The sequence below is a fragment of the Pteropus alecto genome, unplaced genomic scaffold, assembly GCF_000325575.1.
Source record: "Pteropus alecto unplaced genomic scaffold, ASM32557v1 scaffold24, whole genome shotgun sequence".
NCBI classification, from domain to species: domain Eukaryota; kingdom Metazoa; phylum Chordata; class Mammalia; order Chiroptera; family Pteropodidae; genus Pteropus; species Pteropus alecto.
In genome coordinates, this window is record NW_006439192.1 from 9,739,431 (window position 1) to 9,754,604 (window position 15,174).

The window sequence follows — 15,174 nt, forward strand, 5'->3', positions numbered from 1 at the left end:
GTCCTGCAAAACACTGGGTGGGGGGGTGGGTGGAGTGGAAATAGCCCCTACATTTTTGTCAGCAAAGGCTAAGTGGAGGCCTAGACCTATGCGTCTTCCCTTCATGGCAGTAACTAGTACTCCTCCCTACAATCCCCCTCGTCTGCAGTGTCAGTGTATTTCTAACTTTGCCCTGTGGTGATGAGTTGACCATTCTCACTGGGAGTAGAGTTGGTAAAGATCTAAGTGGAGAACATAGAATTCTATCACACCCACCAGGAACAAGGCACCCATCCCCCTCCCATTGTGTCACCAGAGACCGAGTAAGAATGTAGATTTCCACCCCTTTATCACAGTAACAAGGCATCCCCCCAGGGTGTCAGTGGAGGCCCTGTGGAGAGTCAGGACTTCATCTATGCCTAATGGTGAAGAGCTAGTACTCCACCTTTTCCTACTGGCACACTTTCCCCTACCATCTCAGTTATAGTAGAGGCTTGTTAAAGCACAAGATTAAATGTGATCCAGAGCCTCTTAACAATAAAATTATCTTAATACCACCTAGGAAAATCTCAGCTTAAATAAGAAAAGATAATCAACAGATGCCAACACCACGATGAATTATCTGACAAGGCTTTTAAAACAGTCATCATGATGATGTTTCAACAAGCAATTATAAATAATCTTGAAACATTAAAAAATAGAAAAATCTCAGGAAAGAAATGGAAAATGTAATAAAGAACCAAGTAGAAGTTTTGGAACTAAAAAATATAATAAAATATAAACGTATTTAGATAGATTCCAGAAAAGAATTGAGAAAGAAGCAGTGAATTTGAAGCTATAGCAATAGAAATTACCCAACCTGAACAATACAGAGAAAACAGAAAAAATTAACAGCCTTGGGGAGCTGTGGAACAATAATAAAGGATCTAACATCTTTGTACTTGGAGTCCCAGAAGTAGAAGAGAGTGTGGAGCTGGAAAAGTATTTGAAGAAATAATGACTGAAAATATCCCAAATTTGACAAAAGGTATAAACCTATACATTCAAAAGGCTGAATAGACCCTAAACAACAAAATACAAAGAAGTGCATGCCAAGGCATGTCATAAACTTCTGAAAACAGAAAAAATCTTGAAACTAGAAAGAAACCACATGTTATCTAAGGACAAAAATTGTTTGACTGATACTAGATATCTCATTAGAAACTATGGAGCCCAGGGGAAGTGGTACAACATTTTTCAAATGCAGGAATAAAATTGTCAACCCAGAGTTCTGTCCCCAGCAAAAATATTCTTCAGGAGTAGAGGTGAAATAGACATTCTCGGATGAAGTAAAACTAAGAATTTTGCATTAGCAAATCCACCCTAAAAGAATGGCTAAACGAAGTTCTCTAAACAGGAAATAACAAAAGAAAGAAGCTGAGAACATTAGGAATGAAGGAAGAACAATGAAAAGAGTAAATGTATAGAGAAATATAGTAGAGCATCCTCCTCTTGAGGTTTCTAATTATGTTCGACAGTTGGAGCAAAAATAATAACATTCTCTGATTGATTCTCAGTGTATATAGAGGATATATTTAAGACAAGTATAAAGCAAGCTGTAAGGAAGGAACTGTGTAAATGGGATATAAGATTTATTATATATTAAAATTTCACATGAATCTATAGTTATCTCAGAATTGAAACTTTTTTATAAAACATTATAGATAGAGAATTTTAAAAATGTTCAAGTAACATACAGGAATGCGGGAAAAATGAAATAAGAGAATTGAACAGCTGAGAAATATAAACAGTTAAATGACAGGCTTAAGCCCTAAGATAACAATTAAATGTAAATTATCTAAATATACTATTAAAAGACAGAGGTTGATACAATGGATAAAAAACGTGACCCAACTATATGCTGTCAATAAATTCACTTAAATATGGTGATATAAATTGGTTGAAGATCAACACATGGAGAAAGATAAGCTATGCAAACAATCAAAATTAAGCAATAATGGCTATATTAGTATCAGATAAAGTAGACTTCAAGGAAGATTTTCAGGAACAAAGAGGGACATTACATAATGATGAAAGGGTCAATTCACCAATATGGCAGTTTTAAATGTGTATTCACCAAACAACAGAGCTTCAAAATACATGAAGCAAAATTGATAGAACTAAAAGGAGAAATGGACAAATTCAGACTTATAGTTAGCAACTTCAGCATACCTCTCTCAACAGTTGGTAGAACTAAGAAAATCAGCAAAGTTATAGAATTAAACACTCAACCAAGAGGATCTAAAAGGCATTTATACATTACTTTACCCAACAATAGCAAAATAGACTTTCTTTTTAAGCTCCCATTTGACACTCAAGATAGTATAGTTGGCCATGAGACATATCTCAACATATTTACAGGAATTGAAGTCATGAGAATATGTTCTCTGACCACATGCAAACAAAAGTTAATAATAGAAAATAGTGATTCCAAATGCATGGAAAGTAAACAATACATTTTTAAATATTCATGAGATTTCAAAGGAAATTTAAAATAACACTGAACTGAGTAAAAATGAAAATGCACTGTATCAAAATTTGAGGGACACAGCTAAAGCACTGCTAACAAATTTATAGTACTCAGTACTTACAGAGTACTAATTACAAACCACTAATCTAAACTTCCACTTTAAGAAATTAGAAAAGGAATGACATAATAAGCCCAAAACAAGCAGAAGAAAGGAAATTCATTGAAACAAAACAGCTGGTCGTTTGAAAAGATCGAAAAAGTAGACAAACTTTTAGCAAGACTGACAAGGAAAAAATGATACAAGCCACAAATTACTACCATCAGGAATGAAATAGGACATCACTGTTGAGTCTGTTGGTGCCATTTTTCCTACATTTATTTCATATCTGTCACATTTTGAGTAATTCTTTTAATATTTCAACTTTTCATCATCATTATATTTGTTATTATCTGCAGTCAGTGATCTTTGATGTTACTAGTGTAATCATTTTGGAGTGCCACAAACCAAGCCTGTATAAGACAGTGAGCTTAATAAATGTTGTGTTTGTTAACTGCCCCACCAGCTGGCTGTTTCCCTCCTCTCTATTCCTTTCTTCAGGCCTCTGTATTCCTTGAGACACAACGATATTGAAATTAGGCCAACTAATAACCCTATAATGGCCTCTTAAGTGTTCAGATGAAAGGAAGAGTTGCACGCCTCTCAGTTTAAATCAAAAGCTAGAAGCCACCAAGCTTAGTGGGGAAGCTGCATCAAAAGCCGAGAGAGGCTAAATGCTAGGCCTCTTGTGTTAAACAGTGAGCCAAGTTTTGAATGCAGAGGACAAGTTCTTAGAGGAAATTAAAAGTGCACCCCAGTGAACACATAAATGATAAGACAGTGAAACAACTGTATTGCTGATATAGAGAAAGTTTGAGTGGTCTTGATAGATCAGACCAGCCACAACATCCCCTTAAGCCTAAGCCTAAACCAGAGCAGAGCCCTAACTCTTCAGTATTATGATGGCTGAGAGAAATGAGGAAGCTACAGAAGAAATATTTGAAGCCAGCAGAGGTTGGTTCATGAAGTTTAAAGAAATAAAATGTCTCTATAACATGAAGGTACAGAGTGAAACATCAAGTGCTGATATAGAAACTACAGCAAGTTATCCAGAAGATCTAGCTAAGATAATTAATGAAGGTGGCTACACTAAACAACAGATTTTTATTGTGGATGAAACAGCCTTATATTGGAAAAAGGTACCATTTAGGACTGTCACAGCTAGAAAAGAGAAGTCAGTGCCTGGCTTTAGAGATTCACAGGACAGCCTGACACTTGTTAGGGGCTAATGTGGCTGGCTTTAAGTTGAAGCAGTGCTCATTTACCATTCTGAAAATCCTAGGGCCCTTAAAAATTATGCTAAATCTACTGTACCTATATTCTATAAAATAACAGAGCCTGGATTATAGCATATCTGTTTACAGTACTGAATATTTTAAGCCCACTGTTGAGACTTGCTCAGAAAAAAAGATTTCTTTCAAAATATCACTGCTCATTGGCAATGCGCCTGGTCACATAAGAGCTCTGATGGAGATGTACAATGAAATTAATGTTGTTTTTATGCCTGCTAATCCAACATCCAAAAATTGAAAACCTTCTGGAAAGGATTCATTATTCTAGATACCACCAATAACATTCATGATTCATAAAAAAGAGGTCAAAATATCAACATTAACAGGAGTTTGGAAGAAATTGGTTCCAACCCTCATGGATGACTGAGGGGTTTGACAGTGGTGGAAATAGCAAAGAGAACTAGAATTAGAAATAGAACCTTAAGATGTGACCAGGTTGCTGCAATCTCACAATTAAACTTTAATGGATGAGTTGTTGCTTTTATTAGATGAGCAAAATGGTTTTTTGAGGTGGAATATACCGGTGAAGATGCTGTGAATATTGTTGAAATGACAACAGGATTTAGAATATTATGTAAATTTAATTTTAGAATATTATGTAAATTTTTTGGTAAAGCAGCAGCAGGGTTTGAGAGGATTGACTCCAATTTTGAAAGTTCTGTAGATAAAAAAAAAAAAAAATGCTGTCAAACATCATCACATGCTACAGAGAAATCCTTCCTGAAAGGAAGAGTCAACTCAATGCAGCAAACTTGATTGTGTTGTTTTAAGAAATTGCCGTAGCCACCCCAACCTTCAGAAATCACCACCCGGACCAGTCAGTGGCCAGCAGCAACCTTTCACCAGCATAAAGATTACAACTTACTTAAGGCTCAGATAATGATTAGCATTTTTTAGCAATAAAGTATTTTTAAGGTATGTACATTGTTTTTTAGACATAATGCTGTTGCACACTTAATAGATTTACAGTACAATATAATTATAACTTTTACATGCACTAGGAAACCAGAAACATTGTGTGACTTCCTTTATTGTGACATTGGCTTTATTGCAGTGGTTTGGAACTGAACCTGCAATATCTCCAAGTTATGCCTTTATTCACAAATTCAGTTATGGCAGCAACTTTAATAGACCATACTACCACAAATAACAATCAACTGTATCTGTTCCCTGCTTTCCTCTTAAGGGTTTTGATCCTTTTGTGCATCCACTAAATATAGCAATGCTTAAAACATCGCTCATTTTCTTGAGAAGGTCTGTTACCTTCCATTCATGCCATTGTGTCAGTCAGCAGTTTACAGAGATGTTTTGGTATTTTTGCAAGTCAAAGTAACCAAACAGTTTACTAGTATATAGATTCCCTTATTTGGGGGAAATACAAGAAATATTCATGTGCTAACAGTACCTACCAGGTATGTACATAACAATGCATGTTATAGAGTCTGTACATCTTAAGGTTAAAAATGAGTTACCTCAATTCTAGTACTACCTAGTATATCTGTGTCAACTTTCAGGAACTCCAGTAGGTTTGTGAAGAAAAACAAGGTTCATATTTTCATTTATATCAGGTGTGGGAAATCTATATTGCTGTAAATATAAAATTGTTGCCTCCAGATGTTACTGAAAAATTTCAAGTGTTCAGTTTATTTCGTGTCTTATGTCAGATATACAGTTGTCATTGTACAGATGTACAATGATGTGATTTTAAACACAAATAACCACTTGGGCTTTTCTTTATCTTTAGTTTACTTGTCATCTTGTTGCACCAATACTAGAGAGTATAGTTTCATACACGATACTCTTAACCAGTGTCGGCTTGATATAAGCTGTGATCTACAGTCTTCATGGCAGTTTGGGGATACAAAACTGGTTCATAATGAGGATCTGGAAAAAAATTTTACTTCTAAGAGGTAAGTTACTATAACGTAAAGAAGACTGAGATTTTATTTTGTTTTTATTATAAAGTCTTATATGAATTTATTGTTTCTACTATTAGAGATTTGAAAAGTATTACAAGTATTACTAAGAAAATAAGTGGAGATTGTTTATTCATTATTTTGTTGCCTTATGGCCTTTTGTAATAGTGAAAAGCTAAGTGTGAGATTTGATTAGCAAGTTTTATACATTAATGTAGCCAGATTTCAGACACTGCTAATTTTTTAACAAGTTTCAGAAGCATACATCAGCACATTTATTAAACAGTCATTTTATAGGGCCTTTGTTCCTCCTGCAATATAAAACAACAGTTCAAATGTTTAGAAATTAACATTAGAAACTGAGTTGATTTTTTCATTTGGCAGTATTGTATCTGGCTATTTCCAACTATATAACTAGAAGCACTGTTTGTGACAATTTTTCAAAAGTGTCTCTTCTGCTTTTTGGCAAGGCGCATTACATTTTGTTATTTAGATAAGAAAAAAATCAGCATATGAAAAGTTCTCATAGTAAACGTTTTGTTCTTATAAGCATAGATCTAGCGTGAACAAAATTTAGTATAGCTTTTTCGTTATCTGAACTTGCCTCCTTCACTGACTTGCTTATCTTTAAAGCTGATAAAGCCACACTTAGAACTCATTTTGGAATAATTTTGGTTCCTTTTTTGTTTGTTTTTTAATTGATTCCTCTTGACTCACACATGCTATCCCACTTGGTATTATTTTAGGAGAATTGGAGGGAATGACAGAATTAGTCGATGGCATATTTTTTTCATCTAAAAACCAGTTTTGAGCAAAAGTAGAATGGAGTGGCTATATCCTGCCCCTTCCAAATTGAAATAACAGTTTGATCAAAGATGAATACCTGGCATTGTTCTTTGATTTTTGGTTCTTTGAGGCATAGAAAAATTTTTTCCTTTTTCATAGTGCTCCCCTGCTGTGTAACTCTTAATTTTAAACGTTATTTCTCCCTGTTAGTGTAGAGAAAAGTTAGAACAACTACCCAACAATATAAGACATATTAGAACATTCTAAATGACCAACAGGTATAGGATATGTTGGTTTCTTTAATATTTGCCTAATTAGACAAACTCACGTATTTCCCATAATACTTTATACTGGTTTTATAGGATTAACTACAATATATTGGTTTTGTCCGATTCCCCTACTGCATTAAGAATTTTATTTGTTTTTGTGTCCATAGTATGAAACTGAGTCTGGCAAAAACAGTGGGTTCTTAATTATTAAATTAGGTTAAATTTTTACTTAACCTAATTTTATGTGTTTAAAAATTTGTGATGGCAGAATTAACCTAAAGGCACAGGTAGAAAGGGAAAATAGATAAGAATCATTAGCAGAATAATGGAGTAATAGGATAAAAAGAGAATATTAATAACATCGTTTGCCTCTGGCTTTTCCTTTTATCACTCCCCTTAGAGGAGTGTATAAATCTGTGGTCTCAGCAAAAGCAAGTAGCTCCAAAAAAAATACCAGTCTCTACTTCTAATCTACATTCCATCTACCACTTCTTAAGTATGCAAGCAGCAAAGACACATTAATCTAAACGTCTATCTGTTTGATCATTCATTAAACATTTGAGTGTCTACTGTGTCAAATATTAGTCGACCCCTTGGACAATGCGGTTAGGAGTGCCAACCACCTGTGCAGTCGAAAATCCAGGTGTAACTGCAATCAGACCTCCGCATATACGGATTTCCAGCTGCGAATCAACAATTTTGTATTTGATACCCTCAGAGAAAAATGTTTTCTCCTGAGCCTTAAAGAGTGGAGAAGATGTGAAGCTAATTATAAAATATAATGTTATAATAAAGTTAGAGGTATAGATGAGAGATTGATTATTCTTCCTAAGAGTCTTGAGAGATGTTTTTAGGAAACTTGAGATGGCCTTAATGGGTAAAAGAGAAACAGAATTCTTAAGTCCATTGCCTTGTTTGTATCATTTTGATCCTTTTTTGTTTTAAGATAACTTACTTTTAAACATTTTAAATTCATATGAAAGGATATTTTAAATTTGTATCATTTTGATCCTTTTTCGTTTTAAGATAACTTACTTTTAAACATTTTAAATTCATATGAAAGGATATCATTTTAAAGATTGTCAGATGCTATGGTTGAATTTGTACTTGAGATCTCAATTTATGTTCTACCCTAGATGAGTACTCTGAGCCATCCATGGTTAATGTCATCTACTTTGTCTATGATTGATTTTAAGGGTGGGCAGAACTTAATCAGTTTGGGCCAATGACATACTGAGGACAGATTGACTTGTGTGCGAAAGGGAGAGGGTTGTGGGTGTGTGTCTCTGGGAATAGAAGTCAATCTGATGTGAACAGGGAAGCAGGTTGGTCAAGCTACCGATAACACTCTTGGGATAGTAAAGAGAGACAGATGTTTGGATATCTGAAAACTAAGGACGGCAGATCAGAGACAGAAAAACCTGGGTCCTTAATGACCTCTGGAGCCATGGAATCTGTCAATCTTGATAAAGGCTTCCTGATTTCTGAATTACTTGTTATAAGAAGTTATTTTTAAGCCAATTTGAATGAGTTTCTGTATTTGAAATCTATAGCGTTTCAACTGATACTGAATTTGGTACTAGGAAAGGGGTACTTGTATAGGTGATTCTAAAATACAGATTTAACCTGGAAAGACAGAAATAAGGACCCCCACTGTTTGCAGATGGGAAGTTGGTGATATTCCCTTCTACTTTGGGGGCATACCCATATGCTTTATGAGGCTGTGGTTTGAAGCAAATTGTACAAAAAATTGAGGATATTGAAGTGTCTTGACCATTTTCTGCTTAGATCCAAAAGGCCTTTAAAATTCAGAATTGATAAAAAAGATTCTTTCTGTTTATGGCCTAAATTTCACAGATCAGCTTTGCAAGATTACCTTGAAGTAAAGAATCTTTTTCAAAGTTAATGTGAATAAGGTTTAAAAGGAAGGAGATTTAACGGAGATAAGTAAATTCCACAAAGCACAAACATATTGCCTTCTACCTTTCCCAGATACCTCCTTTTAAGCAGTTTCCACCTGGTAAATGGAACTACTCAAGTTTATATAGTAAAGATATATTTTAAATACAGTTTAGGAGTCAAACTGATAGTATCAAATTGGAGCGCAATAAATAAAGGCCATTCCAAATTCAGGTCCTTGGGAGATGGAAAAGTTTCAGAGGCTTGTTGCCAGGAGACTGAAATTCCTAATTGTAACCATTGTCTCAACAAGATCTTGCTATGGTTACTAGCTTTTGGAATTTTGAAGAATCCTAGCTGCTGCTTTTTAGAAGAATGTATTTTGTTCTAAGGACCGGTTAACACTGGCCATTTTTGTGTCATTCTACACTTTTTCTGAATTTAATTGTAATCCTGTTTTTTCCTCCAAATATAGCTTAATTTGGTTTCTATATTGATTGGATGATTTATCCAGTAATAAATAATACCCATTATTATTGTATTGTTGTGTATGACTTTCTTCAGATCTGTTATTTATTTGCTTAATATATTTTGGTGCTTTGGTGTTGTATGCATATAAATTTACAATCATTATATTCTTGAATTGACCTTTTAATCATTATATAATGACCTTTGTCTCTTCTTACAGTTTTTGACTTAAAGTCTGTTTTGTCTGATTTTAAGTATAGATGCACTTGCTCTCTTTTGGTCTCCATTTTTGTGGAATGATTTTTCATTCTTTCACTTTGAGCTTTTTGTGTGTTTCCTGAACGAAGTGAGTCTCCTATAGGCAGCATATAGTTAGGTCTTGTTTCTTTTATCCATTTACCCTTTTTGTGCCTTTTGGCAGGAGGATTTAATTCATTTTCATCTAAACTAATTATTGATAGGACTTCTTATTACAATCTTGTTAATTGTTTTGTCTGTTTTACTGTTCATTTCTTCCTTCCTGTCTCTCTGTCTTCCTTTGTAAATTGATGATTTTTCATAGCGATACACTTTGATTCCCTTCTCTGTATCTTCTGTAAATCTACTGTAGGTTTTCATTTTGTGTTTATCCTCTGGATTACTTGAAACATTATATAAATATAGCAGTCTGTTTTAAGCTTATGACAATCAAATTTTGATTATATACAAAAACTCTGCCATTTGATCCCCTTACACACATATTTTTGTTTTTTTATATACATCTTTTATATTGTATATCCATTAACAAATTATTGTAGCTGTAGCTATTTTTAATACATTTGTTCTTCACCTTTATACTAAAGTTGTAGTCAAAACACTACTGTAAGAATAATCTGAATTTAACTATATACTTATTTTGAACAGAGTGTTATTTAATGTTTTCATGTTAGTAGTTACAGTCTTTTTGTTTCAGCTCGAAAAACTCCTTTTAGTATTTCTTGTAAAGCAGGTCTAGTGGCGATGAACTCACTCAGCTTTTGTTTGGAAAAGTTTTTATCTTGCCGTCATTTCTGCAGGACAACTTGGGTAAAGTATTCTTGGTTGGCAGTCTCTTTCTTTCAAGGTTTTGTGAGTGTATCATCATATTTTCTCCCAGCCTGAAAGATCTCTGCTGAGAAATCTGCTTATAGCGTTAAGGGGGTTTCTCTTGTATAAGAGAACTTCTTTTTCCTCTCACTGCTTTTAAAATATATATATTTTTTATTTTAGACAATTTTGTTACAATATCTTGGAGATTGTTTTGGATTTATATTTTGGGGTGACCTGTTAGCTTCATGTACTTGGGTGTCCAAATCTTTCCCCAGTTGGGAGAAGTTCTCAGCTATTATTTCTTTAAACAAGGTTTCTGTCCCCTGTCTCCCTCTCTCCTCTTCTTGGGACTCCAGCGATGTGTAGATTGTTTTCTAACAGTGTCCCATAAGACATGTAGGCTTTCTTTATTCCTTTTCATTCTTTTTTCTTTTTGCTCCTCTGACTGGATAATTTCAAATAATCTGTTTTTGAGTTCTCTGATTCTTGTTATTGACCTGGTCTGTTATTGAATCTCTCTATTGAATTCTTCAGTTCATTCATTGTATTCTTCACCTCCAGATTTTCTGTTTGGTTCTTTTTTATGTTTTCTATCTCTTTGTGGAAGTTCTCATTTTGTTTTTGTATTGTTTTCCTGATATTGTCAAATTGTTTGTCTCTGTTTTCTTGTAGCTTCCTGAGCATCTTTAAAACAATTTTGAATGTAGTAGGGCATATCCTATATCTTTATACCTTTGGAGCCGGTTACTGAATATTTACTTTATTCTTTTGGTGGAGTCATGTCTCCCTAATTGTTCACGATCCTCGTAACCTTTTGTAGGTATCTGCACACTTGAAGTGATCACCTCTTTCAGACTTAATGGACTGACTGTAGTAAGGAGAGACTATCATCTGTGGATGAGGGCATGCTGGAGTGTGCTGTGACCCCAGGTTATTAGTGCAGAGCACTAAGTCGGGGCATGTGGTGGCTCCAGGTTTGATGAGAGTATGGTGACACATTAGATTAGGCCTTGGGGTTGCACAGCATTGACAATCATGGTCTTTGGCAAGTCCTGCCAGGGTTTCACAGAAGCTGCAAGAGCTGTGGGGATTCTCTGCAGCTCCTAGGGTAGCAGAAGTTGTGGCCCAAGCCGGTGGTGTATACACTCTCACCTGTTGGGGCCAGTTGCAAATACATATATACTCACAAGACAGCAAGGGCCAGGACCAATGAAAGATGCACTGGCAGCTTTGGGAATCCTGGCTGTTGGTGTGTACCACTATCCCTGCTGGATCTTGCCATGGATGTATGTCAGTGGAGGGCCAATGACAGAGGTCAGGTCAGGAGTGTGCAGGTGCACAGCTGGAGAGGCTAGCTTCAGGTAAGCCTAGTGGTGCAAGACATTAACAGAAGACAGGGCCGCATCTGGGTGAACATGCAGCCTTAGCTTTTGGTGTGGTCTTATTTGGTTGTAGGATCTTTCCACCCTGTGCACACACACACCAATTTAGGCTGGTGACAGGTGGCACAGCTGGAGAGGCTGCATGTTAATGGGTGTTAGCTACAGGAGTGTAGGGTGGTGTGTTACATTCATGTAGCTGCAGAAGCATTGGCTGACTGCTGGTAGAAAGTCCCAGTCTGCCATGGGAGCAATGGTAGGGGGAGTAGAGAGGAACTCAGACAGATGAAGTCAGCAAACACAAATTCTTGTGGGGCAGAAAGTAATGAAATTTGCAGGAGTATGCAATAGCTGTGCTGGCCATTGGTGTCTTTAGTGGTGAAAACTGCTGCGGTTATTTGTAGAGCAGGTCACTGGGTATCTTGGTCACGGCTGAGACATGGCTGATCTGGGTAGCCCCTGTTTTTTTTCCTTGTTTTTAGCAGTCTGTATGTCTCATCTTTGCTGGTCTCTGGTTGGGGTGAAACCAAAGCGGGTCCCTCATGTGGTACCCCAGAAAGCTGGGGAAGCTGGTCACTAACACTACTCTCACTTTCCCAGTGATGGAAAATCTTTCTACCTGGAGTTTTCCCTCTTGGCACTGAGCTATGCGACTTGGTGGGAAGGAGGTGGGATGATGCGAGCAAACTGAAGCTGTTCATCCTCTTTTTTGTGCAGTTATTCTCAAGTTTTCTTGTGACTCTGTGTTGGTGAAATTTCCTAAGTGGACTCCAGAGCTCTTCCAGAGATGCTTTAGTTCATGGATAGCTGTCTAATTATTGATCTTTGTGGGAGCCAGAGGCTAGGGTCTCTTATCTACCACCATCTTTGTAATATCACTAACCTTGAATCAAAATTTTATCTTATTTAAACTTTGTTAAATTCCAATTTATATTAGCTGGCTATACTTCATTTCATATACTGCACTTTCTGCCAGCTGGACAGTGGTCACTTATCACCAGAAGTTTGATGAATTTGAAAACAATTAAGTTCCCTTTCAAGCTCTCCAAAGCCAATTACTTCATTTTCTTTAGCCATTTCCTAGACACATACTTAATTCAATACTTTCATTCTCTCCTCTAGGATATAATGTTTAGCCAGTAAGATGTCTAGGTATCACAAAGAATTATTTGGCCAAAAATGTCAATAGTACACTGTTGAGGAACCCTACTCTAGGGTTTACATTATACATCTTTAATTTATCCTAATGTTATATACATATGTAGTATAAGAACCTTACAACAATGAATTTATTTCCTCCGTCCCATCTTTTGTGCTATATTGTTAGTGGGAAAACATTAAATTTCTGGAACAATCCAGGCATTTTCTCAGAAAGTTAATGTTTTTCTAGATCCTAAGAAAAATCAATTGTGAAATTGGGAAAACAAAAAAATATTATAATATCTCTGTGAGAATTAAACTTTAACAATCAACATAGAGATCTTAGCAGTTCACAGAATCTACTGATATCAAGTTGAAAACAAGAGCAAGAAATGATGACATGTGAAGTTGAAAGCTAAGGTTGAAGAAGCATGGCAGAGTGAGAGATGTCCCCAGATTGCTCTCCTTGAAATAACAATAAGCTGAACACCTAAAACTCAACAAATAATACCCAACCTGCACACAAACATGTCTAAGTGAGCGATCTGCAAATAAGAGCTACCACAGGTCAGAATTGTGGGAGTCAGGTGGTAGACTGAGAGAAACAAAGAAGCTGCCTGTGGCAGGCATAGCTCCCTGCAGGAAGAGGGAGATTGGAGAAGGTGTAGCAGACTCCTTGAACAGCCCTGCTTGAGAGCTCTCGACTCCATGCATCAGCAGTGCCCAGGGATCAGGGCAGAAAGCAAAACAAAGTGGGGACAGCGGAGAAGCAGCAGCTGATCATTACCAGCCACGGTTGCAAATCTCAAGGCTGAATCACAACCCCCATCCCCATCCCAGAGGGCACTTCCCCACCATATCCTCCAAGACCAAACACTGCGGAGCCCCAGGAGAATCTGAGCAAATGCTACCAAAACTGTCACTAACACCGACAGGGACTGAGACTGAGGGTTGCAGTTGTGACTGAATATTTATAAGAAAAGAAAGGCATTACTAAGGCGTTACATAAAGCAGGGATCCAAAAGGCTTAGATGCCACCTACAGAAAACCAAAAGAAAACGCCTTCTTAGCAACAGGCTAAAGAGAGACCTTTATATAATAAATCTTTCTGGGAAAAAAAGCAGAATATACTTCCATTAATGCCCAGGCAGAGAAATAGTCCATTAAACACCGTGAACAACCAAGGTGACAAAGCAGCTCACCAAAAAAAAAAAAAAAATCTCCAGAAAATAAGCTTAAAGACATAGAAATATGCAACTTAAATGACAAATAATTCAGGATGGTACCTTTGAAAGAACTCAATGAAAGCCAAAGTAATTCATATCAACAATTTCAGGAATTGAAAAAAACAACTATATCAGCAGAATGAGTTTTTTAGCAAGGAGATTGAAACTCCAAAAAAGAACCAAATAGAACTTACAGAGATGAAGAACATACTAAAAGAAATGAAGAATGAAATAGCAAGCTTGGGACATAGAGTCATCCGAATGGAGGAAAGGATCAGTGGTATCGAAGACAAATCTAGAAATAGAAGGAAGAAGAGAGAGACCAAAGAATGAAAAATAATGAAAGAGAAATACAAGAACTTGCTGGTACCATCAGGAGAGGAAACGTAATAATGGGTATTCTCAAAGGGGAGGAAAAGGAGCAGGGATCAGAAAGCATTTTCAGACACATAGTTGACGAGAATTTCCCAAATCTAAGGAATGAGCTGGAGCTTGAAATTCAAGAAGTCAACAGAACACCCAATTATCTCAACCCAAAAAGGCCTTCTCCAAGACACATTATATTAATATTATCAAAAATTAATGAAAAAAAATTCTCAGGGCACACTGGAAAAAGAAGACGGTAACCTGTAAAGGAAAACCCATTAGATTATTGTTGGACTTCTCAGCACAAACCTTATAAACAAGAAAGGAGTGAAATCAAGTATTCAAACTATTAAATGAAAGGAATTACCAGCCAAGAGTAATGTATTCAGCAAAACTCTCCTTTAGGTATGAAGGAGAAATAAAGACCTTTCCAGACATACAAAAATTGAGGGATTTCTCCACTACAAGGTCTGTATTACAGGGAATACTGAAAGGGATCAGTTCACCTAAAACAAAATGACAAAAAAATGTGTAACTATAAGTAAGACGACTAGCAGGCAAATAGGAACAGAGGAATGCAGCCCTTATTAAGAATAGGGCATTATAAGCTTAAACAAAAAGAAATTTACTATTGCAAGATAGTAATGAACATTCAGCATACATAGGAACAAATTGAGACAACAATAACAGAAAAGGGGAAGATTCAAAGGTCCAAATTCACAAAGAGGAATGGAGATAAGGCACATGCAAAAGAAAATGGACTTATATATATATATACAT

The 15,174-nt window shown here is 36.0% G+C and overlaps 1 protein-coding gene across 1 annotated transcript in view; it reads left to right on the top strand.

Annotated features, from left to right (window-relative positions):
* TEX15 (testis expressed 15, meiosis and synapsis associated) overlaps window positions 1–15,174 on the top strand; it is a 60,221-nt gene that overhangs the window by 668 nt on the left and 44,379 nt on the right. The window contains exon 2 of the mRNA XM_025050022.1: window positions 5,622–5,787. Within this exon, the coding sequence (XP_024905790.1) occupies window positions 5,622–5,787 (166 nt within the window). The remainder of the gene's footprint in view (window positions 1–5,621; window positions 5,788–15,174) is intronic.